The sequence below is a fragment of the Rhinolophus sinicus genome, linkage group LG15 (assembly GCF_036562045.2).
Source record: "Rhinolophus sinicus isolate RSC01 linkage group LG15, ASM3656204v1, whole genome shotgun sequence".
Classification (NCBI taxonomy): Eukaryota; Metazoa; Chordata; class Mammalia; order Chiroptera; family Rhinolophidae; genus Rhinolophus; species Rhinolophus sinicus.
In genome coordinates, this window is record NC_133764.1 from 48,230,348 (window position 1) to 48,258,207 (window position 27,860).

Sequence of the window (27,860 nt, forward strand, 5' to 3'; positions counted from 1 at the left end):
CCTCGCTGAACTCAAGCCCATGTCAGCATCAGTTCCATGCTGGGGGCTCAGCTCTGGCCCACTGACTCTGGAGTGACACAACGCAGCTGCCAGAGTAAAGTGCCAGAAAGGGTCAAAACATTTTATTCTCTTCATTTTTGTCTTTTTTAATAAAGTTAGACAGTAAAACAAAAATTCACAAGCTGCCTCCCTGTCCACCCCCCACCGCCCTCCCCTACCCGCAGTCTTCGGCGCTGGCTCCCTTTCCTTCACCCCACTCACAGACACGGGCATCCAACTGAGAAAACGTAACTGCTCTAAGCACATGGAGACATGATGAAGGGAGGAGGTGAATTGTGTCCACATTCAAGGTTACACTGAGCAAGTCTGCATTTTCTGGGTTCTGGATGATTTCCTTTCATTAGCCAAATTGAAAAAAGAAATTCCCTGGACCAGATGCTGTAAGGGAAAGAAGGGCTTGTTAGTTGACTCTGGGTTTTTTAGGGAAGACCACTTTGCTCTGATTATGGAAAAGTCTCCAATGGCTGCTTCAAACTCAGAGAAAAAACCTCTAAGGGTATCAAACAGTCTGGGCCCTGGGCTGTAAGGGAGCTCATGAGCCTGTTGTGTGTGTGTGTGTATATAGCTTCTAACACCTTGCCTCGTGTATGTGTTTGTGTGTGTGTGTGAGAGTGTGTGTTTGTGTAGCTTCTAACACCTTCCCTCATGGAGAGAAGCCTAGAGACTAGGCAGCTTAGTGACGCCTCCCTGGCCCTGGGGAGGGTGGCCTGAAGTTATGTCCAGGGGGCTCCCTTCCTCCATCCTCAGGACACCTGAGTGGACAGAGAGGCCCTGCCAGACGAGAATTCAGCTGCCTCCACTCATGAGGCCCCCTGACCCTTAAAGAGCTGCCTCACCGAGCAGTTGCTGTGTCAGCTTGTGATATGGGAACTCCGAAGAGCAGCAGGCACACCCACCTTCAAAGCTGAAGCCCCCAGGACCACCGAAGAATGCCTTGAAGATATTGTTTGCATCAAAATCTGGAGCAAGGTGAGAAACAGGGAAGAAACAAAAAGGTGAAAAAAGTGTTTGAAGAGGAACTTATGACAGTGAGAATCGGTCTCCAAAGCTTTTCCAGACGGTATCATTTCCCTCCTTTCCCCAAACTCCACAGACTAGAGGTGAGCAAATCGGCCTCACCCTATGCAAAACTTACCACTCGATCCCTCTCCCAGGGTGTTTCCTTCTCTTTCTAACTGCGGTCCCAAGGGAAAGCGTTCTTTGCCTCAACCCACTTTGCTGGCCCCCTTCTCCACAGCTGGGAAAGCCACTGCACTACTGACACTTTCCCCACACCCTGTCCCTATCGTGCTGGTGCTGCTACTGAAAAGGCTGAAACTGATCTCACTGACACACTACCAAGAGTTCAGTATGAGACCGATGATTTGCCGTATGTTTGATTCCATGCTCTGTCTAGACTGTAGAACAGAAAAAAGCTGTGGTTTATTAAAGCACCTACTAGGTGCCAATCACAGCGCTGGGTACTTTGCATACATTATATCATTTAATCCTAATAACAGTTTGTCAGGGTAAGTATTATTCCCAATTTGTACTCAACAAAACATAAGTAGGGACTTCAAGTAAGTTGCCCACGAATGCGTGGCCAGAAAAAGCGTGGCCAGAAAAAGCAACAGAACTGAAAATTCCAACTTCCGTTAGACTCCAGCACTTGACTCCTCGTCACCAGGCCACAGCAGGGCTGATGTGCCCACCCGTGTGACTACCTAAGCTGCACAGATTTATCTCCACCAGCTGATCCCACAGGCCACTGTGTCCAAAAATGAATTCTGCTTTGCCAGTATATCTTCCTGGGTCCCGTCGCTCCGTGAATGGCGCCACCGAGTCAGCTGTGCCAAAGCCACTCTCAGCTTAGTCCTCGCCCCTTCCCAACACGTTCGGCAGCCAACGCCCACTGAGCCACCACTGTCTCCCAGCTGTGCCCCCCAGTCCTCCCCATCTACTACACCTTCCCACCAGCGCTGTCCTCCTCCTCTCCTTCCAAACCACCTCTCCTTGCGGCCGTCACAAATGTATTTCTAGAGCCTAAATCTGGTCCACAGCTCCCCTACTGAAAACGCTTCAATAGCTGTCGACTACTTGTAGCTCTTCTCTACTGCTGGGCAGAGCAATGTTAATTATTGGTAAACCTAGGTGGTTAAGTCTCTCCCTCTCTCTCTAAAACACAGAAGTCAGGATTATCTATATATTATATCATCATCAATCTTATTTTAAATCCCAACAGCTTTTCTTAGCGGAAGAAAAAAGGTTGGCGTTGGAGACAGTGGTCTGAGAACTGGGCAGAGTTCAGGGCCTCTTATCTCCGACAGCTCAGGGAGCAATGCTGCTGATAGCTGTGCTTTACTTCATGCTAAGTCTTTTGGGGAAATTAAAATCTGTGAGGGCATACAGGAATGTGTGACGCACACAGAAATCAGCATACATTTTACAGTGGGGGACGAAGGAACCTCCAGCCAATAGGAAAAACCCATATTCCTTACTCCAGCCCCTAAGGCCTTCTGAGATCTGGTCTAGCTACTTTCTGGCCTCGGCTGTCCCCACTGCCTGCCTTAAGCACACTCTTTCCTCCTAGACTGAGCACCTTGCAGCTCCCAAGGGAGCTATGCCATCTGTACCTCCAGGCCTTCTCTTGCTAGTCCTTACTCCTTGGTGCCCTTCTGTGCCCTAGGAACCTGCTACACCTCCCTGAACTCACTGGATTCCATGTCTATTAGATCAAGGGTCAGATTTGGTCTGTGGGCCAGTTTGCAAACCCTTAGACCAGGTACCAGGAAGTCAGGGAACCTATCTGATTCACCTTTGTTATTTCCAGCACCCAACATACTGCCTCACACATCACAGGTCTTCATCAAGGGTGAAGAAGTCATTCACTTTATGAATCACTGCACGTCACTGGCTGATCACATAGACTCTCCCTCTGGAGTGTCTTTTGAAAAAATTCAAACATTCCACAGCCGTCAGATAGATCCATCCCAGGCTGCCCCAACCAACTCACCACCCATATTCATGCCCTCCTCATCCAGGTCCTGTCCACTGTCATAGCGCGTCTTTTTCTTGGGATCAGAGAGGATGGTAAAAGCTTCTCCAACTTCCTTGAACTTTTTCTCCTCCTCCTTCTGAACTTCGGCACTGGCTCCACTGTGCCGATCTAAAGGGAGAAGCACAGGAAGAACTTGTCTCCGAGTCGCAGGAAAAGCAAGTTTAAGAGCAAGACCAATTTATGTCTGACTTTCAAATCTGGTACTCCCCCAAATCTGGAGCGCCCTGAACTTAGCAACCCCTTCTTCCCAGCTGAGAGCCCCTCTGAGGCTTGCACTCTGGACTATTGGCTCTTCTCACCGAGTCCCTCCCCGCACCGCTCTACCTGGATGATGCATCAGGGCCCGTTTCCGATAAGCTTTCTTAATCTCATCCTCAGAAGCATTCTTGTCCACTCCAAGGATTTTGTAGTAATCTTTCCTCTTACTCTTCTTCAGTTCCAGCTGTGCATTTTTCAGGAGCTGTTTGTGTTCTAGAGGGAGACACTCAGCATCAAGCATAAATCTGATTCTGGCATCCCTTACCAGGCCCCAGCCCAGGTGCCTTCGGGTCAGAAGCCTTGGTAACATACCAGAGGTTTTTACGGTGGTTTTTTTGTTTGTTTTCCTGGAGATTAAAAAAACTCTAACTATACTTAGGTTCCTCCTATCAACCTCATCACACAGAAAAGGAAGTGGAAGTGACCAGAGGATTTGGGGCCAGAAAACAGGTGTCTTGTCCCGCATTCAGGATCTGTTTCTTCCTTCCTGGCTGGTGATCAAATAAGCTCCAGCCACAACCCTGGTCCCTGCATCAAACTTCTCCTGTGTCCAGCTTTAGGGCCTATAAGTAAGATCACACAGTTCCCCGAGAAACATGTTCCCAAATGCCTTTACCTTTCGTTTTTTCGGTCTGATACACTTTTTCATAGTCTCGCACTGCTTCTTCATACTGTTCCGTGTCCATGTAACTGAGAAGGAAATACAGGGCAGTCCAGTGACATATATAGCAATGGCCTTCACTATCACTCTAGAGGAAGATGCACTGGCTCAAGCAAGAGACACAGGCTTTTGGTTGAGATGCTTCATGAAACAGGAGTCCGTAAGCTATAGCCGTGAGAAAAAATTAACTACCTGTTGCTCATGAAAATAAAGAGGTCTCATGCCACTTGCACCCAACCAGCAGTGATTTTCTGCTCTGAGCAGAAAGCAACCAAGAGGAGAAAGTCCTTCTGATTTCACACAGAGCTATCAAGAGGCATCTGGCCTGCACGTGTGGAGACATCGACTTGATTACTTGGTATTGAAACACACAAGAAAAGTTATTCAGTGAGATAAACGGATATGGCAGAGTTTTGAAACCTGTAGTGCCATAAACATGCAGGGCCAGCTCCAATCCAGGGTAGAAGTGGGATTAGTGAGCCGCTAGAAGCATCAATGCTTCCATTAAGACCAATCAATCTGAGAGATGTAGGTGAGACAGAAAAGGACACTCTAAACTTAACAGGCTTGCTTCCATTTCGACAGCACAAATGAAAGGAGGGGCCCTGGCCCAAGACGGGAGGAATCTAGCTTGATAGGCTGACTGCCAGACCTTTTAAGTGTCTCTTCCACAGAAGCAAGGTGCCATCTTCCGTTTCCTGATAAGATCACTGGCGCCAAGACTGGCCTACTGATTAAACAGACTGTGGTCAGAGTTCCAGAGACAGGTACCATTGCTGGGATGTGGGAAGTGACCATGCGGTACAGCTGGCCGCAGCACAAGATTCAATTTCCTCCCGTGCTCATTTAGGCCCCATCTTCGCAAACACCACAGCGCCCCACCAGGCGCGGAGACCAGGCAGGGAGAGTGTTACTGACATGGCTGGCCAAAGACAAGCCCAATATCTGAAGAATCTGATTTTCCGACAACACCTTGATTTACAACTTTAAAGAAATGGTGACAAAATCATGTCCTGAGGACAGAAGGCACAAACGCTACTAGGAGCTCAGAGAACCCATTTACAGGATGGGGTATAACATAAACAAGTAAAAGTAAGTTGGTAACTGACAGCCCTAGGTGTACAATGATCTGACAAACCAGCAACCTTGAGGAACTTTCCAGGCCCATATGTAATATGTTCAACAAGCTTATATTACAGTGATTTGCATTTTTACTTCATACTTTTTTAAAAAGTCTAGGACAGCCTTACATTTAAATTTTTTCCCCCTAAAGTTTAGAAGAAAGAGTAGAGAAGTAGAACTTTAGGCAAAACGGGAAACTCCAGCCCATGATGGGAGATGCAACAAAGATATGACATCTCCCCAGCTTTTGGGGTAAGTTGAGGCAGACTGGGGCAGCAGTCAGGCCTCTGGTAAGGCTCTGGTCTGAGCGAATCTCCAAGTCCTCTTGTTAATCACAGCTGCCTGAGGGGACTGTTGCCAAGTTCTCAGCCAACTGTACCAAACAGTGCATGCTGTCCCCTGTGGTGGAATTGCAAAGGCAGAGCCACTCAGAGCAGTTCTGTTTCTACCACAAAGGTAAGGAGTTGTCTGAGCAAAGCAACTCCTGACTTTTGTTTCTTGTACATATATGAAAAAAATAATCCTCCTAACAAATCAAGAACGTTCTGTTCTCTCTCCATCGCATTCCAGAAGTGATACATATCATGTATCTATACATACAGGTGCTTCTCCTTTTTTTTGCTATTATTACAGGTAAAACTGCAGTTAACGTGTATATTGCATTTTGCATTTGTTAAATCTTTAGTTGAGTCAAAGGGTACTCCTGTCTTCCAAAGCTTCCACTGTCTGCTGCTGGTTTGCAAAAATGAGATAAACAACTGACAGTTGGTCTCACAGACTCTATAATTTCGTGTGTTTCTGTTTGACAGACTTAGTTCTCTACTTAGAAATTCACACACACACACACACACCCCATCATACACAGTAGCAGTTTTCCTATTTAAAAAAATGTGGATAATTTGGGGAAAGCTAAATGGGAGGCAGGCCATGTTCTGCACCACTGATGAGACCTGCGAGCTTAAAGAACAATGGGCTCCGCAGGCATCAGTACAGCACCTGTTCTTTAGATGCGACATTTCATACCGAGGGAAGGAAAGGGTTGGTATTAGAGGATTGGTATACAACGAATAGGTCTTCCATCAGAAACTTTAATGACGGGAGGTTCTTCTCTGTCTGGGAAAGAATCTGAAATAAGAGAAGATGGATTTTTGAGAGGGGGTCTCTCCTGGCCCTTGCTAATGTTCCTGTGTGGAGAAGAGTAAGATGAACAAGTACGCTGAGGAGCACGCTGACTCTGACGGCAAATCTGGGCACTGGAGGCAGGCATATCCTGGCTCAGAAATCACCTAGCTAGACAGGGGTGCTTCAAAAGGGGGTTCCTTATACTGCTGGGAAGCTGAGCTAGACTAAATTCCTTCTAACTTTAAGACTGTCTTCCCTAACCCAGAACAAACAGGGTGAATATGCACGACTCTCAACAGTCTCCAAAAGATACTGCACTTCTTTCAAGCACCACACATTCATCCAACAAAACATTTGAGTGAGCACCTACTATGTGCCAAGCACTGTGCCAAGTGAGAGCAAAAGTGTACAACACAATACAAAATCTCCAAAGGAAATGGATTTAAACTTTAACAAAAGGAATTTGGGTCAGGCATCAGAGGAAACTTACTGACCGTGAGGGGCGTAAGACACAGGCATGGGAGACTGAGGGAGCTTGTGCAATCTCCTCCGCTGGAGGTCTATAAAGATAGTCTAGGGCTGGAACAATCCCACCTAGAGGCAGGGGGAAGGACCAAATGACCTCACAACATCCCCGGGTCTGCTTCATCATCCATAATGCAATTCCCCTGGCAGGCCAGCAGCAACTCCCTCTTCCCCCACCCACCAGAGGCACTCACCACTGAGCTCTTCTCAAGTAGGCTTTTATGTAAGTGTCATCGAGCTTCACTGCATTTGTGCAGTCTTCTATTGCATCATCTAGTTTCCTAAGCTTCAGGAAAGAGAGAGCAGTCATACTTCACATTGTGGTGATCGAGGGAGCCCAGAAGCTGTGAGCATGGCTTCAAAATTCTAAGAGGATCAGTGATGCTGGCTCCCTAACTGCCGTACCTGTTCTTGGTCACTGGGAAATCCAGATCTCAGAGGGCTAAGAACACCAAATTCGAAATTGGTTTGTTTTTTAAGCAATGGAAGCCAGGCACACTTATCTACAAGGATAAAACCACCTCTACCATTCCAGGGTAGTGCTCAAACCAAGACGTGGAAATAGTAAGGCTGGTCCCTGCCCTCCAGTCTTCCAGAAACCAACTAGAAGGATCAGAATTACTGGAATTTTTAACTCCTGGAATTCTGCATGGGCAAAGAACCTACTCTTGTTTCTTACGGTGTGCAGGACCACAGGGGCACTCAGGCTGTTTTCAACTGAGCATGGTGACTGCCAGTTATGCTGAAGAAAAACCCACTCTTTAAAAAGAAATAATCACTTGCTTAGACAAAAAGAAGCAACAATGTTTGCTTTAAAAAATTACCCTAAAGCCTCCAGCCATTCTCTTATTGGAGGAAAGGGACCTTGAGGAAGAACAGGTGGGAATATCCTTCCAAATTATCCCTCAAGTGCCCCTAAATTCCATAGAAAAGATAAAAGCATGCCTCTCAGAAGTTCCTAACAAGCTGAGACAACAATCAAAACAACTTTTCCTCCTGGAATCTCGTTTACCCTCACTGGGCAGATTTCCCAAGACCTCTTCAATGTCCCTTAAAAATATCTCCATAGGCCCCAAGACCCAGATCAAGTGCTTACCTTGGAATTAACCGTACCCCGATTACAGTAGAGTTTAGCATTTGTTTTTATATTGTTGGGGTCTATCCCCAGGGCTTCTGTGTACAGTTCATATGCTAGTTTGTAATTTCCTTCTTTAAAGGCTTTATTTCCGTCTTCTTTCTTTGCTTTAAGCGCTTTAGCATTCTACAGAGAAAAGCAAGGGGAGATCAGTTCACATCCAGAAAGCCTCAGACCACTGCACAGAGAGGCCAGAGTCTATTTTCAGTTTCTTAGATCCCAGTAGTTTAGTGTCACACAGCTCCCATCCCACCCCCTGGGCTATCTGGACATCACTGTGCTTCCTACAGGGTAGACAGGGAAACCAAGATTTACAAAGGAATTCCAAGGAGTTCTGTGTTTCCCAGGGTTTACCGCTACTCCCCAGGACAAGCATTACTGTCTGTTCTTCACTGAGGGAAGAACAAAAGACAAAAACACTTCAACATCAAAAGGATCTGACCTCATCCAATCACATTTGCCTTTAGGCAAAGAAAAGTAGTCCTGAAATCATTATTAAGGAAAGGACCAAGCATTCTGGCAAGGGGGAAGGGGAGCTATCACATTCCTTGTGATTCTAAAACCTTCCAATTCCAACTCTCTCAAGGCTCAAAAAGGAAGCTTTCTTTCTCACCCAGATCTGGTGCCTAGAACTTACTCTGCAAGCAGCACAGGCCTTCTCGTGGTCAGGAGCCATCCTGAGAGCCTGTACAAAAAACTGAACCGCCTTCTCAATACAATCTTCATAATAAAGGCAAAGACCTCGTACATACAGAGCATCTGCATTGGTGGAATCCATTCGTAAAATGTCACTGCAATAGCCAGAAAGGGGCACATTCAGCTGTGGTTTGGATCTCCCCACCATTACTAACATTTGTGGCCAGGTTTTATTCTTGACCACATGTCTAGTATGGAAAACATCCAAAGGGAGACAGATTCCCAAGTACTCTTCCCAAACCTTCCCCAAATAAACCACCTCTATTTATCTTTAATATACTTCTTGTGTCTCGCAATCTTTATTAGAACAGGGATTGGCAAACTGCAGCCCGCAGGGCCAAATCCTGCCCGCCACTGGTTTTTGTTAAGTAAAATGTGAAGCCTGGCCATGTCATTCGTTTCTCTATTATTTATGGCTGCTCTTGCACTACAATGGCAAAGTTGAATAGGTACAACAGAGACCATGGCCGGCAAAGCCTAAGGTATTTACTATCTGGCCTTTTACAGAGTTTGCAAAACCCTGGAGTAGACAAGGACATTTTAAAAATAAAAACAAACATATTTACACATCTATTCTTTCACATACAGCTCAAGTACCTACTATACTCCTATATTCCCTATGCGTTTATCAAATTCGGTCTCTTGTTTGGCTGTGAGTCAGTCCCAGGAAGGTTCGCACAGCCCCAGCTGGCCTACCCACAGGACGCGTGGTAGCTCCTGCTGTAGAGAGCTACCAGACAGCATACGACCAGTGGAATCTGGCATTTCAGTGCGGAACTGGCCTGACTTTATACCTGACCACAGACTGTGCTTCTGGATAACGACCCAGCATTGCTAAACATTCTGCTTTGAGGATTCTGAAGCGATGGCAGGCAGGAGCAAATTCTAGGGCACGGTCCATGCAGAAAACCACCTACAGAAAGGAAAAAAGCAAATAAGGCTCTTCATCCTGGATTCCGGAAGGGTCTTTGTTTAAGTTTGGTCACAGGCAACAGACAGATTCAAAGGAGAGTAATATTAGAGTTCAAGAACATCCCTAATTCATGTGATTAAACCATTGAAATGAGGAGAGCAGTCGATTCTGATGATGATGACAGCAAACATTTACTGAGTACTTTAATATTATTACCTTTATTTTACTAACGAGAAAACTAAAGAACAGAAATTGAGTAACTTGTTCAAGGTCACCAAAGCTAGTAAAGGATAAAAACAGGATTTGATCTTAGACTCTAAGACTCCAGAGCCTATAACCTTAATCACCATGTTATGCTGCCTCCAGTGAATCATATGCACAATGACTGCAATCAAAACTCACATTTTTCTAGTGTAGAAACTATTACTTGCTCCTTTGCCTAATTCATCATGCTTAGCCTATAAGAAGAGGAGTACCAAAAATAACCTCGTCCAGAGTCACTGCTCCCTATGTTACTGAACTTGCTCAGTCCTCTCCTTCCTGCGCCATGAACCTCCCATCTCAGAGTATTTTGGTGGTCATTCTTCCACTTTGATTTTAGCACAGAAATGTAACAATAAAACAGTTCATTTTAAATGGTCCCAAACAGACTACATCAGATTATATCTAACATTGTGCCATACAAACCAATAGCCAAGTCTCTCTCTCCTCTCTCTCTCTCTCACACACACACACACACACACACACACACACACACACACACGGGAGTCACTCTTTCAGTTTCATAAAGGTTTTCCATATATTTCCATTTTCTCTTAGAAGTTTGTTTTCTGAGCTTTCCCTTTTGGTTTAGCTGCTGTTCCTGGGAGATGCTTGCTGAATCATATTCTCCTCCAAGTGTAAATGACCTAGAGGAGGAATCTGTGAAGTTAAAGGACACCCATTCCCTCTAAGAAACTGGCCATGGAGATTAGGAAAAGATAAGTCTGAAAACTTACAAGCAGAAATAACAAATCCCCTCCACAGAAGGCTGGTTAGATAATGTAGACCTCCACATACGGGAATGCGATGTGGTTCTAAGCTAGAACTAAGAAGCTCTCCGTGTACTAATATGGAAAACACTTCCAAGATCTATCAAATGGAAAAAAGCAAGGTACCCGACTATGCAGAATATATTACCTTTCAGGCAAAAAAAAAAATTAAGAATCTGTATTTATATTTGCTTATACATGTAGAACAAAACTACAGAAGTAAATAAAAGAAACAAGAACAGTGGTTACCTTAGGGTGAGAACTAGGCAGATGGAGGACAACTTACCATGTTTCCCTGAAAATAAGACCTAGCTGGACAATCAGCTCTAAGGCGTCTTCTGGAGCAAAAACTAATATAAGACCTGGTCTTATTTTACTATACTTGTAATAAAATAAGATCGGGTCTTATATAATCTGATCTGATATGATATATAACGTGATATATGATATGATATAATACAATACAACACTGGGTCTTATATTAATGTTTGCTCCAAAAGATGCATTAGAGCTGACTGTCTGGCTAGGTCTTATTTTCAGGGAAACACGATTATCACTGAACATCTGTTTATACTTTCTAGCTTTTAAACCACAAAAAGCACCTATTTGAAAATTAAATTGAAAAATCTGGGGAAGTAGGTAAACACGATGAACTGCTCCATTAAGTATCAACAGAGCAGTGGAAGGATGGCTCACTTTCAATGGCACAGGTTAACTATCCTGGATGTTCTAAGGACAATATGAAAATTCAGGTATTATGTGGGGCAGAGTCATGGCGCTAATTTTTCCCCGTTAAATGGTAAAAGAATGGGGTGGGGGAAGCAGTCAGTCAAAATTTCAGCAGCCACACCCTGCTGCCTTCACAACGTTCTATATGGAGATGGTTCTGTCATCGTGGCGAGTGTCAGTTGGAGGCTCAGTGCTTCACTTTCCACCCCCACTTCCCCATGACCAGGGACAGCTGCAGGCAAAGAAGATCTTTGTTTCTTCCAACTTCATCTGTTTCGCCTGCCAGGATCATAATTCTTCATTTGTGACATCACCATGAGCTACAGTGGGGAGGGGGAGCCTGGGATGTCACAAACAGAGGATTCTGTCACAAACTGGGGATTCTGGTTCCAGAGTGGGCAAGAGAGAAAAGAAACCCAAAGACTGCCCTTCGAGACAAAGCTTTTGCCTATACAAACCTCAGAAAACATGACAGGAGACAGAACTGCTTTCCAAACACACACACACACATACACAGAACAAAACGAAAGAAAAGAAAAACTTATGAATCACACCACAAAGACACTGTGATAATTAAAACCTGTGATTATGGACAGAAGAGGGATGCTAATAAGTGAATGCTGGGAGTCTGCATAGCTAATCAGATACATTTATTACCAAATAAAAGATCATAACAATGTGTGACTTAAGAATGAGTCTTAACTATACCTTTTTAATCAAAAAGCGTGGAGCAAATTCCCACATATGAAGTAACAACTGCATTCCTTGGATGGTACTCACAAACTTCTTTTAAGGGATCCTGAAAATCAATCCTCATCAGTGGGGTTTTTAACCTTTTTGGGGCCATTTATCTTCCCTTTTGAATCTCTAGTGAAAGCTACTTCCAAGTACTATCTAAAGAAGGGAGTTAGGAATTATACAGATGAGGTATAACTACAAGACATAGAAAGCTATCTAGAAGTTTTATATTTTCCCCATGTTTCAGACATGTCAACCCCTCAGGATTTAAATTTCCATGAACTATCACACAGCTCTATAAAGGACCGTAGTATGCTAGACCTTTTGAAGAAAGACCTAATGTCAAAAAGGTAGTGATGACAGGTTAGGTACACTCTATTCAAAATGTATAAGGCACCTCCAGTTTTGATTTCTAGCTCCATCCAGTTCCCATAAAGTAGGAGTTAAAGCCAGCTCTCATTATTCAAACAAAAATGGATTATCCAAACCCAATATTAATTCCAAATGGTTTTTTTCCTTCCTTTTTCCTAAAAGCACACTTTTAGGCCACCATTTTACATCAAAAATAGAAACAAACTCAAGTAACAAACTCATTTTGCTTTTTATCATAAAGCTAAATGTAATTAAGAAAAAAGTACCTTAGTAAAAAATAATTTTAAATGCTGGTGATGATGTGAAGTAATAGGAACTCTCATTCACTGCTGGTGGGGATGCACAATGGTACAGCCACTTTGGAAGACAGTTTGGCAGTTTCTTGTGAAACTAAAATACTCTTACCATACAATCCAGCAATCACACACTTCTTGGTATTTACCTAAAAGAGTTGAAAACTTATGTCCACGCAAAAATCTGCATATGTAGCAGCTTTATTTGTAATCGCCAAAAACTGAGTTGTAACAAATGTACCTCTGGTGGGGGTTGCTGACAATAGGGGAGGCTGCGCTTGTGTGGGGACAGAGGGTACATGGGAAATCTCTGTACCTTCTTCTCAATTTGTTGTGAACTTAAAACTGTTCTGAAAAAAGTTACAAAGTCTTAGAAGAAAAAAAAGTCAGTCAAATTAAAGTGATAATTTACTATCCTAGATATTTACTACTCCTCTTATTTAACACACACACACACACACACACACACACACACACACACACGGAACTTTGTGAGAAAGGGTAGATGAGATTTCCTCACAATTGTACTTTACCTTCCGAAAATCCCGCTTCTCAAAATCCGATTCTGCTATTTTCTCATACTCTATGACTGCATTAGCATTCTTGAACTACACCAAAAAAATCAGATAAGGGAAAGTTTCAATGAAGTTGCTGATTCAATAACCACAAAAATCAATAAGGCCTTGATGAATTTGTAACTTCAAGAAAATCAGAACCACAAACTTTTCACAAATCAAGCAGGTGAAGATGCAGCCAAGAGTCCTTTAACAGAAAGGCTAAGACCCGAAACTCACCCTCAGTTGGAACTTAAAATCAGGAATACAAGAGTCATGCCTTGACACAAAGTAAATAAAGGCAAGGCATTGTCAGGGACTGAGCAGAAGTTTGGAGATTCTCACTAAAATGCATCCAGGGGTAAACTGAGCATATATGGAGATGGAACTAAAACATTCCAACTGCTACCAATTTAATCAGGATTCGAATGTACTCAAATTCTTTACCCTCAAATCGGTTCTTAATGCACCTGCCTACCCCCCCAGCTATCTCAGAAATCCTCCAATTTTCACAGATTTCTAAAGTTGTAAAATCATATTCAAAACTCCTTTGACAGGTAAAGAAGCTGAGGCTCAGAGAGACTGTGAGACAGTCACCCAAGTGTGGCAGACGGCAGAAGTGAGACTCGATCTCAGTCTGACTGTCAGTTCACTCTTCTTCCCGAATAGACCACCTGCCTCTTCTGACACAGACAGGATCAGACCCATACCTCCTGCTGTGCCTGAGCATTTTTGTGATCCAGTTCTAGGGCTCTCTGGAAACTGCGACATGCTGCCATGGCATTCCCTAAGGATAGGTGGCATTTGCCCTCTCGTAGATGTCCCTAGGAGAAACACAAAGAGGAAAGACAAGGAGCATGAGTGGCCAAGCAGACAGAAATCAACAGCAGCAACCAACACCCACACAAAACCCACACGGGATGAAAATGGCCAGAGCAGTGGTTCTCATCCGGCACCGAGTCTGCCGGTGGAACATTCAGCAATGGTAGAGACATTTCTGCTTGTTACAACTGGCGAGGGACGGGGTGCTACTGATACCTAGTGGTTAAAGGCCAGGGGTGCTGCTCAACATCCTACAATGTACAAGGCTGGCCCCCAGCCTCCACAACAAAGAACTGCCTGGTCCAAAATGTCAACAGCGTTGAGATTGAGAAACCCTGGGCTAGAGGAACTCAACTGCAGCAACTCGGTCCTCCCCAAAGAGCCCTGTCACATACCCGGACGAAACTGTCATCCAACCTCACTGACTGCTGTGCATCTCCAAGAGCTTCCCGGAACCTTCCGAGCATCATCAAAGTGGCTGCTCGATTTCCGTAATAGCTAGCATTTTTAGGACACATATCTACAGGCAAGGCAGAAGGACGTAAAAGTTTAGCATGGGTCACTGCTTCAAAAACTCACAGGCCATCTCTCTAATAACTATATCAAGGCAACCAAACTATAATAGGAGTGGTGGTACACTTTTTTTAAAAGGCCACAGCCAAATTTTTGACTGCCTGTGCAAATGGTCAGCAACAATGGTGGAACCAATTGAAAAAGAAAGCAAGTTGTTAAAAAATCATTTATACTTAGCTTTAAAGTGTACTGATTATCTTTTTTAGGGAGGAGTCAGCATACTTATTTTCTCTCTTTTTAAAATTTTTGTATTAGTTTCAGGTGGATACTTATTTTCTTAATGAACTGTGTTTTATATAATAAGATATGAAAACGTATTTGCATTTGTTTAGATGGGGGTAGGGAGCCTGTAAAGCAAGTTGGGTGAGAAAAATGCTGACACGGGATTAAAATATGCTGGCAAATTGAGCATGGAGATAACTAAGACCTGACCGTATCTACAAAGGCCATTTCTAAGATAGTAAATGAACTGGCAAGAGCTGAAATGCATTTAGCGGGCATCTCGCTGCCATAATATCTAGAATTCCTGGAATTGTTTTTAATTTGTCAAAAGAACCATTCACTTAAGCTAGAAAAAGTAATTCCCTCATGAGGTCATTATGCCTGAAGGTGTTTACATAGTACCAGTTATCAATCCACTAGCAAAAGGCTACTTCTTAGAGAGGAGCTATTTATAACAGTATTTGGCAAATTATTTTCCAGCATAAGCACTAGGTCCTTCTCACCTATGGCTTTTGTATAATAGTTATAAGCTTCATTATAATCTTTCTTGGCATAGTATGCATTTCCTTGTTCCTTGAAAGACTCCGCTTCCCTGAAAAGGAAAGAGAAAGAGAGAATCAGGTTACTATCTATACCTACACAGTCACCTCTATAAATTCTCATGGGAACAACCTTTGGTGGAGAGCCCCTGGCATACTGAGTGGAAAGTTAGTGTGATACTTGAGGAATTTATAGATTTGTTCGACTGGCTGATGGGCCAAAAAGAGGTGCTAATGAAAGAATGCAGTTGTTCAGATGCTAGTTTTTGTTACTTAGATACATTCAAACTAAATCAAGAAAACCCCTATCATGTCACATGCCTCACCTCGTTGTTCCCACCTGTAGTCATTCTCCTTAAAACAGGCAAATTTAGACATTCTCTCAGAGACCAAATCTTTATATTTCCTTTCTACTGCGTCACAACTGCTGCCACTTGAGCAAACTTACAAAAAATGAGCTACAAGTAATTTCATTCAGGGGCAACTGATTTCTCAATGTGAACTGGGTCATTATCCTTAAGAGTTTTAATGATATATTCTTTTGAAAAGTGGCTCATGCATTTGTCACTGGAAGGACAAGCAGAGCAAAAGCAGATGGCAAAGGAGTTAAAAGCATAGCATACTGATGTTTAAGATGGAGGACAAAGTTGAGTGACAGCAGAGATCAAGAACTTGGATGACAGGGAAATATGAGGTATAGGCTGCCAGTGCCATGCTCTAAGAAGTACCCACCTACTGTGTTCCCTCTGCCCATTCCATCTACCTGGGTACTTACTGTCCCCTCTACCATGCAGATAACACCTTGTATAACCACCAAGCGGATAGTAGCATAATTTTTGCTATAACCCAAGATCCATTTTCTGAAGCTGTTCCATTAGACAAACTATACTTTCAAAACGGAACAATGTTCTATCACTGAGAATTATTATACATTCCTGACCAAGGAACTAGAATCAAATCAGACACGACCAACAATATTTTAAAAGAATAAACTAGTAGATACCCAAAATCATTCTGACGAACTTGAGTGACAAAGATAATTTTTTGCCAAAATTATTACTGCAACATAACTAAATATGTGAGCGTTTTGTTATAAAGAATAATCTTTCTTTCTTTTCTTGTCCTCTACACATGCAAAAAAGAACTGAGTTCAAGGGCTGCCTGAAGTGGGGACAAAAGTACTTAGCTTTTGTTTTTTGTTTTTTTAAAGAATTTATTGGGGAAGGGGAACAGGACTTTATTGGGGAACAGTGTGTACTTCCAGGGCTTTTTTCCAAGTCAAGTTGTTGTCCTTTCAATCTTAGTTGTGGAGGGTGCCGTTCAGCTTCAAGTTGTTGTCCTTTCAGTCTTAGTTGTGGAGGGTGCAGCTCAGCTCCAGGTCCAGTTGCTGTTTTTAGTTGCAGGGGGCGCAGCCCACCATCCCTTGCGGGAGTCGAACCGGCAACCTTGTGGTTGAGAGGACGCATTCCAACCAACTGAGCCATCCTAGAGCTCAGCTGCAGCTCAGCTCAAGGTGCCGTGTTCAATCTTTAGTCGCAGGGGGCGCTGCCCATCATCCCTTGCGGGACTCGAGGAGTTGAACTGGCAACCTTGTGGTTGAGAGCCTACTGGCCCATGTGGGAATCGAACCGGCAGCCTTTGGAGTTAGGAGCACGGAGCTCTAACCGCCTGCGCCACCGGGCCGGCCCCAAAAGTACATAGTTTTTAACCTTAGTGATGGTATAGGAGTTTACAGTTTGGTTCTATGGACATTGGCATCGGAGAGATTTGTGATTTACTTATGTATCTTAAACTACAAACTGGCAAAGCTGCCCTCCTTAATTAAATTGAGGCAATCTCTCTTTCCATTCTTCTCCATCACTGTCCTGACAAACCCTACTAACATGAAAAGGCTGCTAGAAGAAAGGAGAAGGAAAATGGGAATGACCTATAAATGTTGACAGATTTGAACTGTTATGAATATAAATCTGTTTGAGTAATTTTATTATACCAACTGTCACAAAGCTGTAAAGTGGCCGTCTGCTATTAAAAGTCCTCAAGAAAGATGCCCCAACTGCAAGACTTATGGGACCAACTATATGGTGCACACAATCCTGTAACTCAAAATTAAGCAAGGCACTACAAAAACTATGGGAACCTATCCTTTCAGAGCAGACATGCCAAGAGAATTGAAGAAATGGCTTCCCCAACGCTGGATTTCAGAAGTTGAGAGAAATTCCTATGAAGAAATGGAGTAAGTTCAAAGGAAACATTAGGCCCACACAGTACCTGAGAAGCTCTAGCCTTCTCTTCAGTTGGCTAGTGGCTAAGAATATACAATTCCTTGAGGAAAAACCAAGGCATCTAAACACTTGGACAGATGTCGTGTTGACAGTGTAAAGCATGTTAGCCAAAGGGGAAATAACCTGTAGGATTACTGAAAGCTGCTCTCTCTTGTGAAACACTAATCTAGGGGAGGCAGGTGAGTTCAGCCCTGGCTTCTAGTATAAATGCAAAGGATGATTTCTGTGGAAGATTAGTAATAATCAGAGGCCAGGCACTTTCTATACATAATCATCTTATCACGTGCGTTTTCATTATTCCCATTTTTTCAAAGGAGGAAATTAAGGCTTAAAGGTTAAAATTGGCCCAAGGTCAGGATGTCAACCCACACCTGTGAGATTCCAAAGTCGTGCACGTCCTACGATGCCAAGCTTTCTCTCTAACGCTCACCTCTACCTACTGCCTAAGACTTTAAAAATTAATCTGTACCGCCAGAAACAAAAGACACAGGCAATGAAGACGAATTTCTTGAAACTAAGACACAAAATAGCCCAGCGCATAAAATTCAACTTCAGAACTGCAATCTGGATTTCAACAAGCTAAATTACAGTCCTAACAATTAGTCATAGAGAAAGTAGGGCTCCTTTCTCTTTAAGATGCAAGATCTAGTGAACTGGACTTTGCCTCCCCCAAGAAGTGCATTTCATTTTAGTAAATGGTGAGTAGATTCCATTCTAGAGCAAACAAAGCGGGTAATGTAGAGTCAGCCCACAGCAGAAAGAACAAGAAGAATTGTGTTGTGACAAGTTACCATGTTTTTAACCTCACACTGCACAGCATCAGGCCAGAATTAGCTATTCCCACACAACTGCCTCATGAAAAGGACTTATTTTCATAGAAACATGGTTGATTAACAGCTGCCTAAACAATGGGCACTTGGTGCTTTTAGACTGAATGCTTATTTTTTGCCTCCAGGTCCAACACTCAAAGTGGAGTCCCTCCTTCACTTTGAACCTCCCCACCAAATACACGACAAGCTTTAACCAATGGGCCTGACCCTGCGAGACTAGTTGAGGGAAGAGTGGATCTTTGGAATCCAGCATGATAGCAGCAAGAACTGAACAAAGCGGGATCAAGAGCAATTTCAGGGTCAAGTGCATTTTAGTCCTGCCCTGGGAGTCTGAGAAAGAGCTGAAGCTTGTTCAAGTCGCCCTTACGGTAAAGGGACTGAAGGATGAGATGCCGATGGCGGGGAATGGAAAAGGAGGAGAGCTGGTTAACACTGGAAGTGAGGGCAATCTGGCAGTGGCAGCTGTCACTCCACTCACTGCCAAGATCAATTCATTTGATAACCAAGTGAGGTTACAACGCGTACCTACTAAAATACATCAGTCCGAGAAAGGAAGAATTAGGATTAACTGCATTCACTGGAACCGTGTAAAAAAAGAAAAGCATTCTAAAAGGGACTAAATTAAACTACAGATTCTCTTCTATGGCCACAAAATAAAATTCAGACTAAACTCTGAAATATAATACCACAGCAAAATATAGACGTGGCCGTAACTGACCTGATAGCACTATTCACAGCTATGCTATGCCTCTAGTGCTTTTTCACATTTTCAAAGCATTTCCAATGAAGATCTTCGAAATGGCCTTCTGAAGTGGTCATGGTGATGACACACGTCCTCCAACAGAGGAAGAGCTACTGAGGCACCCAGGTGGCTGCACACGTTTCCTAACTCCTGGAGTCCTATGTTTTTTCCTCCAGGCCCTGTTAGTGTCAAGGTTTTTAGATTAAAACTAATTTATCCAGTTCCGTACCCAATCCTTGGGTCAACTCGAAGCAGAATCATCTTCATCTCTCTGATTTACCAAAGATACTGGAAATGACTTTACTTCCACCAAACCAGTCCTTTCACTTGAATAGCCAGCAACAAATTCTTATGAAAACAACTACCAAAGAGTTTTCAAAAATTCTGTCTTCTGTGGACATATAATGGGAGGGTCTCCCACAACAGGACCAGTGCTGGAAGGCTGGGGCAGCCCTCCCTCAGACAGATACTGATAAGGAGAATACATTCCACTCTTGGTCTGCTTTGCTATTTTGAAAATGTATTTCTTTGTTTTTCAGAAATAACCTTATCGGTCAGAAAACTGCAGCTCTGAAAACTGCTCTTCTACACTACACGTGTATTAAAAATCTGTATATCCTCTTATCACGCAGTTACATTCTCTCTCCCAGTTTAGCACTCACTTAGCATAGACGCTAATTACTCCAACAAACCCCGCCAAGAGAATCATTTGGTATCACACAGGTCTTAGCAGGGCTCAGCATCATGGGATCTAATAGACAACTTGGCTTTTGTTCACCAGCCAACTTTGCACATTTACAGCTCAGCTAAATTAAAAACACATTAAAACACCACCGGTGACATTGCAATGTGCCCCAAATTAGATGCCCTATAAAAATTTCCATTTTCTCTCTATAAATACTTCCAACTTGTACATTTAAGCAAGGCCTTGCCTTAGGCCAACTATATCTTTTAGCAATTAAAGAGGTATTCAGAAATTTTAATCAGCTTTCACTAATGCAGGATTCACTGGGTGGTAGTTTTTAAAACATCCTGGGTTGGGGTTTGCTCTGGAATTGCTTCACACTGCGTGCATTGCATTGCGCATGTTAGATTATTAAAATAGGATAAAATGCTTCATCATTTGTACAGTATCATTTTAAGATGTGTTCTACCGCAGCGCATGAAAAATAAAGTCCAGCATGGTTTCAATATTCTGCAACATTCTTAACCTAGGAAATGCTGATTAGATTTTTGTATGACAAAAAAATCCCACCACACTGCTTTTACTTATTTCAAGCATTTGGCTAGAATAATATATTTTTAATGAAGTTCAGCTCTTCTGATGGCATTAATAATAGTTTAAATCAAAACAGATTGCAGCAGCTTGAATGAGGGGTTTTTGCTGTTGTTGTTTTTTTCATTTTCTTAGAAGAAAAAATCTAGCTTTGCTAAAATGACAACTCAGGACAAAATTATTTCTTTCGTTAGTACAGGAGTGTTGTGGGGCCCTTCCTTTTGAAGACTATTTTATGGGCAGGAAGAACCTTCGAAAATGGTATCTTTCCTTTTCTTGTCATCAGGTTAATAACAATATTTTATAGTGTCACTGAGCCAAATATCCTTTATGCATTCCTACTACATTTACTACTTCCAAAATGTCACCCTTATTCTATAATTATTGTACCGTTTCTTTTATTCAGTTAAATTTACTAATTGCCCACTGATCTAGAAATGTCCTCCACCCTTCAGAATTCATGGATCTTGGCCAGTGTCAGAATAGAAATTCCTTCCTCCTTCCCACAGCCCAAGACCTCTTGTCCCCAAAGGCATGTCACAGGGCCTGTTTCATGTTGTACTCTCTCTGACCTTCATGACAGAATAAAGTAAAAGGAGCCCAGGAGTCTAACTTTTATTCCATCTTACCAAATACATACTATTCTCTCTTTCATTTTTATCTTCTAACTAGTCAAGGGGCAAAATGACATTCTGAGTTTCCGAGATAAATAGAAGCCACATATGACTTAGTACAATTCCACTGACTGAGTGCTTGCTAAGTGCAAGGCACTGCACGCTGACTGCAAATTAAGGCTTAATAATGGAGTAGAGGGTGGGCTCTATCTATTGCTACCTGTTAGTAAAGGTGGGTTACCCAGCTTCCTTTACCCAATTTCCTATAGAACAGACAGGTTCTGCATTCACTTTAAAACACCTGGCCTCCCCCACAAAAGAGGGCAGATGAGGAGCAAACTTACAAACATACCAATTCAAATCGTTCTCTGTCTGGATATTCCAGGGGAAGCCTCAACAGGCAGAACCAGAGAGACGGAGAGGCACCAAGTGGAGTCAGACAGTCTACACAAGGCAGCAGCGCTCTCTACTGCTCAAGTAGGGAAGGACACCAGGCAACATGCCAGAGTTAGCTCTCACTGGTTGGGTGGCCAGGGGATAGGGGTTGGGGGCAAGAAACCAATCAACCTGCACGGAAATCCCATCAGTACAGGCAGAAGGTTATACATACAGCAATCGCTCCTTCAACTGTGAGGTATAAACTTATGCTAGTTCTTTAAGTGGGAGGTGTCACAATCTGTGGCATCTACCGAACACGTTTAATTATCCCCGGGGAAAGGACACCCAACCGTGTAAAGCTGCTTCTGAGAAACAAGTTTCCCTAAAGACACTCCAAGGACGACAAAAGTCACTGGGTTTTCAGAATTAGTTGGAGGCTTGTTTTCATAACATATCTCAAAACCCTCCGTTTTCTATTCCTTGGTTCCCCATTCTGTGACATCTCCCACCCTCATGGGGACACTAGCACCCATCAAAAATCTAGAACTGAGGAACCGTAAGAAAAAGGTTGCTTTCTGAGGGCTCTTTTGGGAAAGGGGGCTGGGGGGGATAGGAACCAGAGGGAGAATCTAAATTTTCAAGTGGTGTTTTGCTTCCAAAGTTCTCTAGGTTCCTCAGTTCAACAGGAAACTGCCTGAGAAAGAACTCTCACGACAGAAACCAAAACTAAGAGATCATTCTGCTTCTGCTTGCCTCACTCCCCTGATGCAAAGTTTAATATTAAAATCAGAAGAGATTGTTAACTCTTTGCTTACCTGACAGTCTGTCCCCCCCACACACACACACGTTAAGTTACATGCCAAAAGAATATTAGGCCTCAGAATCAGACTTTAAAAGTCACATATTTCTCCTCATACTACCATTCTCAAAAGTGGTTACTCAACCCTGCCAATGGTGGGGTAAAACACAGGAACTGCTGTTTTGATCTGGTTGGGGGGAGAAAAACATGGTCAATCCAATAAAATGAACAGACTACTCGGATAACGTGCACTCTGAATCCTGCTCTTACTGCTGAAATTCAGACAGTTTAAAAGAATACCTGGAACGACCTCTAAGTAACTTCCACATCACTCAGCACTGAAGAAAGGGGACCAAACATTAGTGGAGAAAGGGAGAAATGGGCTCTCAGAGGGACTTTGCATCAGATCACAAGGCTCCTAGGCAGCCGATGACCATTGTTCTCCAATCTTCTAAAGTCCTAGAGAAAGAAAGCAAAGGCAAGTGCCCAGTACTCAGCTTTTTAAAACTTTTAAAATACTACTTTTGATGACTAAACTAACCCCTGATTGGCTGGAATGTCCGATACAGCTGGGCTTTAAGCCAATCAGAGTTCTGGTCGTTGGGAATGGACTAGGCACCAGAGCAACTGCCACTCACTTAACCACGCACTTAACCTAACATTTTACTAAAATCACTTAATTTACCTGGCTCTGGTTAATATGTGGATCAGAATTAGAGTCACTAGGAACAGAGACCCTTCCTCTGTATTCTACCTTTGCTCCTGTTATGATTATTTAACAATTTTGCCACTTGTTAATATCAGGGTTCAATTTGCTGGTATTCAGGAATACTGTATTCCTAGGTTTATCCCTTTCTTAACCATGATTTGTCCCGTCTCCCATTTCTTCATCTCTAACCCCAAAATGAAAACAAGAGCTAAGAGCAGTGTTTGTCACTGATTTGAGTTCAAGGTCAAAGATAAATTCCCATTCAACATGCAGACATTGAAATGTCTAGCTGCCTGCCCTGGAACTTCAAGTAAGTTTAGGGGGATAAATGCCTTAAGAATTTAAAATAGGGTGAGGAAGAAGAGGAGGGATAGGTATCTCCACAAGCTCTTCACTGAAGGCTACAAACTCCAAAATGTCCCAAGAAGCCACAGTAAGCAAACAGCAACTACAGCAGACCCTGGGATACAGATTTAGGGTTCAATGCTTCCCACCAACAATAAGGACAGAGAAATAAAAGGCAAAATCCACAAAGAGTTTACAATACCTAGGTACTAAGAAAAGGCCTAAAAATAATTGTTCTTGCTTGCGTCCATCAGGAAAACAGATACAGAGGAGTTAAGATTATCAGCTCAAGTAATCAGGTAAGGATATCCTGGCCCCTCAGTCTATGGCTCCCATTGGTTTAGACCTCATTGTCCAGTCGTGCCAGGTACAAGCTGAGACACAGAAGTATTTCCTCTATTACTGAACAACTTGAAATCCTTCAATTTTACAATAATACAGACCTGTAGAGACCAAGCAGCTCCCCAGACTAGGAAATGTGACCAGAGCCTTCACTCAAGAAAGGTATTCATATACTAGGTAAAGCAATCAGCAACTTCCCAGGAAAATGTAAGGTTTTAAATCAGCTAAAATGTAAAGGCTCTGCAATTAGCCCTCTGGCTCCCACATCACTTTATCTTTCCTCGTGGGCAAAGAGAAATAAATAATCTCCATGTACAGAACGCTGATCTATTTTGGAATGGCAACTAATACATTTTTTATTTTAGCCTCTCAGCTGCTATGGGAGAACTTTGTCAGAGTGACAGGCAAAAAAATGAAGTCCATTTCTTTTCTCTCTAGAGATACTAAAGCTAAGGAAATAAAACATGTAGCCATTTAAAATGCTGTAATCATGAGGTCTAGTGTCTTGAAAGCTCCTCTCCTTTTGCCTTGCGGAACTGTAACAATTTAGTAGCACAGCAGGATGTCCCTGAGCCTACAAGGAAGGAAGGAAGGAATCCCTGCTGAGCTTCCCAAAAAACCCAAGAGGCCCATCAACTCTCAGTGTCCCCAAGTGAACTGGTAATAGGGCTGTAATGAGATACATGACTTGGTCAAATGACAAACCAAACCAGATAGTGAAGGGCACTTGTAAGGGATGTCCCTATCTCCGCCCTCTGCTATGGCTACATAGGAGTCCAAGATACATGAGAAATATAAACAACCTTCCCCCAAAACTTCTAAATTCCCTCTCCATTTTCAGCATTGGAAAACCATACATAACAAGGCTTTTTCTTACTAAAGTTCCCAATATTTACCTTCTGAAGGCTGGCAGAAAGTCAAACTGTGATTTTTTTTAACTTCACTATATTTTCCTTTTGATTTGTTCACCTAAGTGGTACATGAGAAACATCTATGTCTTATTATGCCTAAAAGAGATCTATATAAATATGTATAACATATAAGTCTGTTTGGTAAAAATGCATTTTTTATAGTTATTTTTAAATTATAGTTTTTTCCTTAGTGGTAGAAAAAAAAAATTGTGCATTTTACAATTAATGACATCTTAAGTTTCATGGAATAAGGCAGTTAACGTAAATCAACATTCTCTCTTATTTTGTTGTACTGCTACCAAATACCATATGCTTTTGTGTAATGTGGTCACATTATCGCATTACCAGTTCTCTGTTCAGGTTCATATACTACTTTATCATAGAATATCCTGTGAGGCCATAATTTTATTTTTTAAGGAAAAGGATTTGCTTTAGATAGGGGACTTTGAACAGGAATCCAAATTAGGGACAATCTCTACATCACAGCTTTACACTGAGTAAATGAGTTTTTTCAATTCCATAACAGCCCAAGACCCTAATAGTAGCACAAAGAACCCCCAAACTGTTTCCATATGAAATAAATCCTTACAATTAATTTAGGCTCTGTGTTGGGGGCAGTTTTACTTCCCATTTTGCAGTTCCTTAATGAAGCTGACGCTGCTGAATTCTAAATAATTGGAAAGAAGGAGGACCGATGTGAAGACTCAAAACTAAGAGAGACTGGACTCTGGTATCCTGACTTCTCTGATATCCCAGGGACCTATACTTTGTCAAGCCTCCCAGCTCCCAAAAGGTCAGGAACTTGGAACCCTGGCTGCAGTAACTACCCTTAAGCTTGGTAACTATTCATTCTGCCTCACTGAATATCTCTTATGTGTCTAACTTATGTTTCTAACTTGGATAGCAAAAAAAAAAAAATCTCAGAATCCTGATTTCAGATCTCATGCATCAAAACGTCAAATCACCCAGATTGAAAACATAATGAAATGGGCTTGGTATGAACATAGGAAATCTGCAGGAAGGAGACTGAGGGGATTGTAGACAATCTGCGCTGATAAGGGCTCCAAACTTCCAGAACCTTTTCGTTCATGTTGCTTCAGGGTTAGGACAAGTATGACTACCCACAACTGTGTTCCAGCTCCATTTCCAACATCCTGCTTTAGCTGTAGCCAGAATCCAGAGTGTTCTCGAAAAACACTCACTCAGCAGCTGCCTTGGCTAGTCCGGACTGGCAATCTCGAGCCCCTGCGGGTGCCCGGTAGTGCCAATAGCGCCCAAGGTGCTGCCCTCCTTGCTGCTTAAAATAAGAAAGCACAGTCCAGGGAAGAATGCGGATGTAACTCGGAAGGGTACATGGAGGGATGGAGGAAGAGGCGTTTGACGTGTACAGCATGAAACAAGCCCCTCACTCTTCCTTCTCTAGCATCTTCGACTCCTGGGTTAACAGGGAGGGGGTGGCGACCAGGTCAACAATGGAGACACACAATCACCTCAGACCCAGGCTAGTGCTCCCTGATATAATTACGGACGAAAAGGAGTAAAGAGAGCACGGGCTGTGGAGATGCTAAATGCTGACAGACAACAATGCACAGAAGTTAATGAGAAGGCGGGGGGGTAAGAGGCAATGTAACGAAGTTGACATTGTCGCCGCGCCGCCTCCCCCACCTTGCAACAGACCTCAGATACCCTCAGGGACCAGGTCTCCACATAAGGACCTTCCTCTCTGCAGGAGAACGAGGCCGTGCCTCAGCAACCCGGCCAGGCGGAAGCAGGAGAGGAGGACCGACCTCCGAGAGCGCCCCTTCAGGGGGTCCATCCGGACTAGATCTCAGATTGGGGGGGGGGTCTGCGGAGGGCGGGGCATCTCAACAGCTAGGGGCTGCATCCTGGCAGGGACCGGTTACCCGGAGCCACGGAGCTGAAGCTCCCCCCTTCCACTACACTGCCACCCCGTTACCTCTTCGCTTCTGCGTTGTCGGGCAGCTCCGGCTCGGTCGCCGCCATTACCACATCGCACTCCGCGGCAGCCGCCATCTTACCGCCGAGACCAGAGAGCCGGGTGGGAGGCCGGCGGTGAAGAGCACTTCCGGTCGGAGCATAGAGCAGCTCGGCGACGCTGCGCCCAGAGGGGCTCCCTCGGGCCCGTCTACCAGCGAGAGGCTCCGCTTCGGGCCAGAGCGGCCTCCCGCCCCCGGAGGTCCACGTTGATCTCCGCGCCGGGGCGGGGGCCCAGGGACAGTTCTTGTGCGTGGGGGGCGCCACTTTACCCGTGGGTCGAACGAGGGTTACAGGAGGGTGTCGCCTCTCTAGCCTTGACTTGTCTCAGTATGCCGAAAACCTCGTTGCCATAGCAACTTCCAATCCTGCAGCGTCTCCTGTAAGTCTCGAAGGAGTCTGAGTTGGGTGGAGACCGGGTGACCCAAGACTCTGGAGGGAAAGAGCCCCCCCCCCACACACTACTACCTTCCCGATCTTGAAATGTGTCCACAGCTTCCTCCTGGGAAAGGCAAGAAGAGACACTCTGAGCCCGGTTCCCCTAGCTTTCATCGGTCCCTGGAAGCCCTGCCCAGCCAAGCTAGGAGAACGCAGGGCGTCTTCACCCCGCGCCTTTCATCCTCTCTGGATCTCCAGGCACCACCTGGTTCATCACCCTAATGACGCTGACCCTTTTATGAGGTTGCTTTCATGTCAGCCGCCTGGGAGTGCCATCTCAGCATTAAGCCCCAGTGGCACAGAGCCCCAGACCCTGCCCTGGAGTTTATAAGGCAGCTTGCGCGGTGAGGTCCCTGCCCCAGTGCCCTCAGTAGTCCCACCCCTCATATACATTCCCTGCTCACCACGCTTCTCTTGCCCGATGCAGTCTGGATTGGGAACTCATAGAAGGCAGGGACACAGCCTAATCATCTTTGTAGTACTTAACCTCACCCAAACCAATAATTTTTGTGGACTTGAATTAAGTTGAGGTTTCCTGAGGTTAAATTGAGAGAGTTTGAGGTTTAAAATTTAAAACTATGGGAAACTAAAATAAGATGGGGGCAACAGAATTTAAAAAGGTTATACCTTCTTCCTCCAGTAAAACAGTCTGTGCTGTTGTCCCCAGGCTGCCTGCGTGGTCTCTGCCTATCAGAGTGCCAAAGGAACTGAAACCACGCCCACCATTGGGTAGGGGAGAACGGGAGAGGCTGGGTTGCAAGAGAGACAACATTTATCCAGCCCTCTCCAAAGTGCTT

General features: G+C 43.8%; 1 protein-coding gene across 2 annotated transcripts; it reads right to left on the reverse strand.

Annotated features, from left to right (window-relative positions):
- Positions 1-95: 95 nt before the first annotated feature.
- DNAJC7 (DnaJ heat shock protein family (Hsp40) member C7) lies at positions 96-27,743 on the reverse strand. Of its 2 annotated transcripts, none has more exons than XM_019747716.2 (15): positions 27,691-27,743; positions 26,588-27,127; positions 15,367-15,455; positions 14,464-14,588; positions 13,957-14,070; positions 13,226-13,300; positions 9,411-9,529; positions 8,558-8,711; positions 7,882-8,046; positions 6,980-7,071; positions 3,972-4,045; positions 3,422-3,568; positions 3,053-3,205; positions 957-1,019; positions 96-438 (listed from the first exon to the last, which is right to left on the reverse strand). In XM_019747716.2, the coding sequence occupies exons 2-15, from the start codon at positions 26,662-26,664 to the stop codon at positions 401-403; spliced, it is 1,485 nt and encodes a 494-aa protein (XP_019603275.1). In that variant the 5' UTR covers positions 26,665-27,127; positions 27,691-27,743; the 3' UTR covers positions 96-400. The 2 variants fall into 2 exon arrangements, with proteins under 2 accessions (XP_019603275.1, XP_019603276.1); XM_019747717.2 differs by lacking the exon at positions 27,691-27,743 and adding an exon at positions 22,624-22,782 and having other exon boundaries at positions 26,588-26,719.
- Between the last annotated feature and the right edge of the window lie 117 nt (positions 27,744-27,860).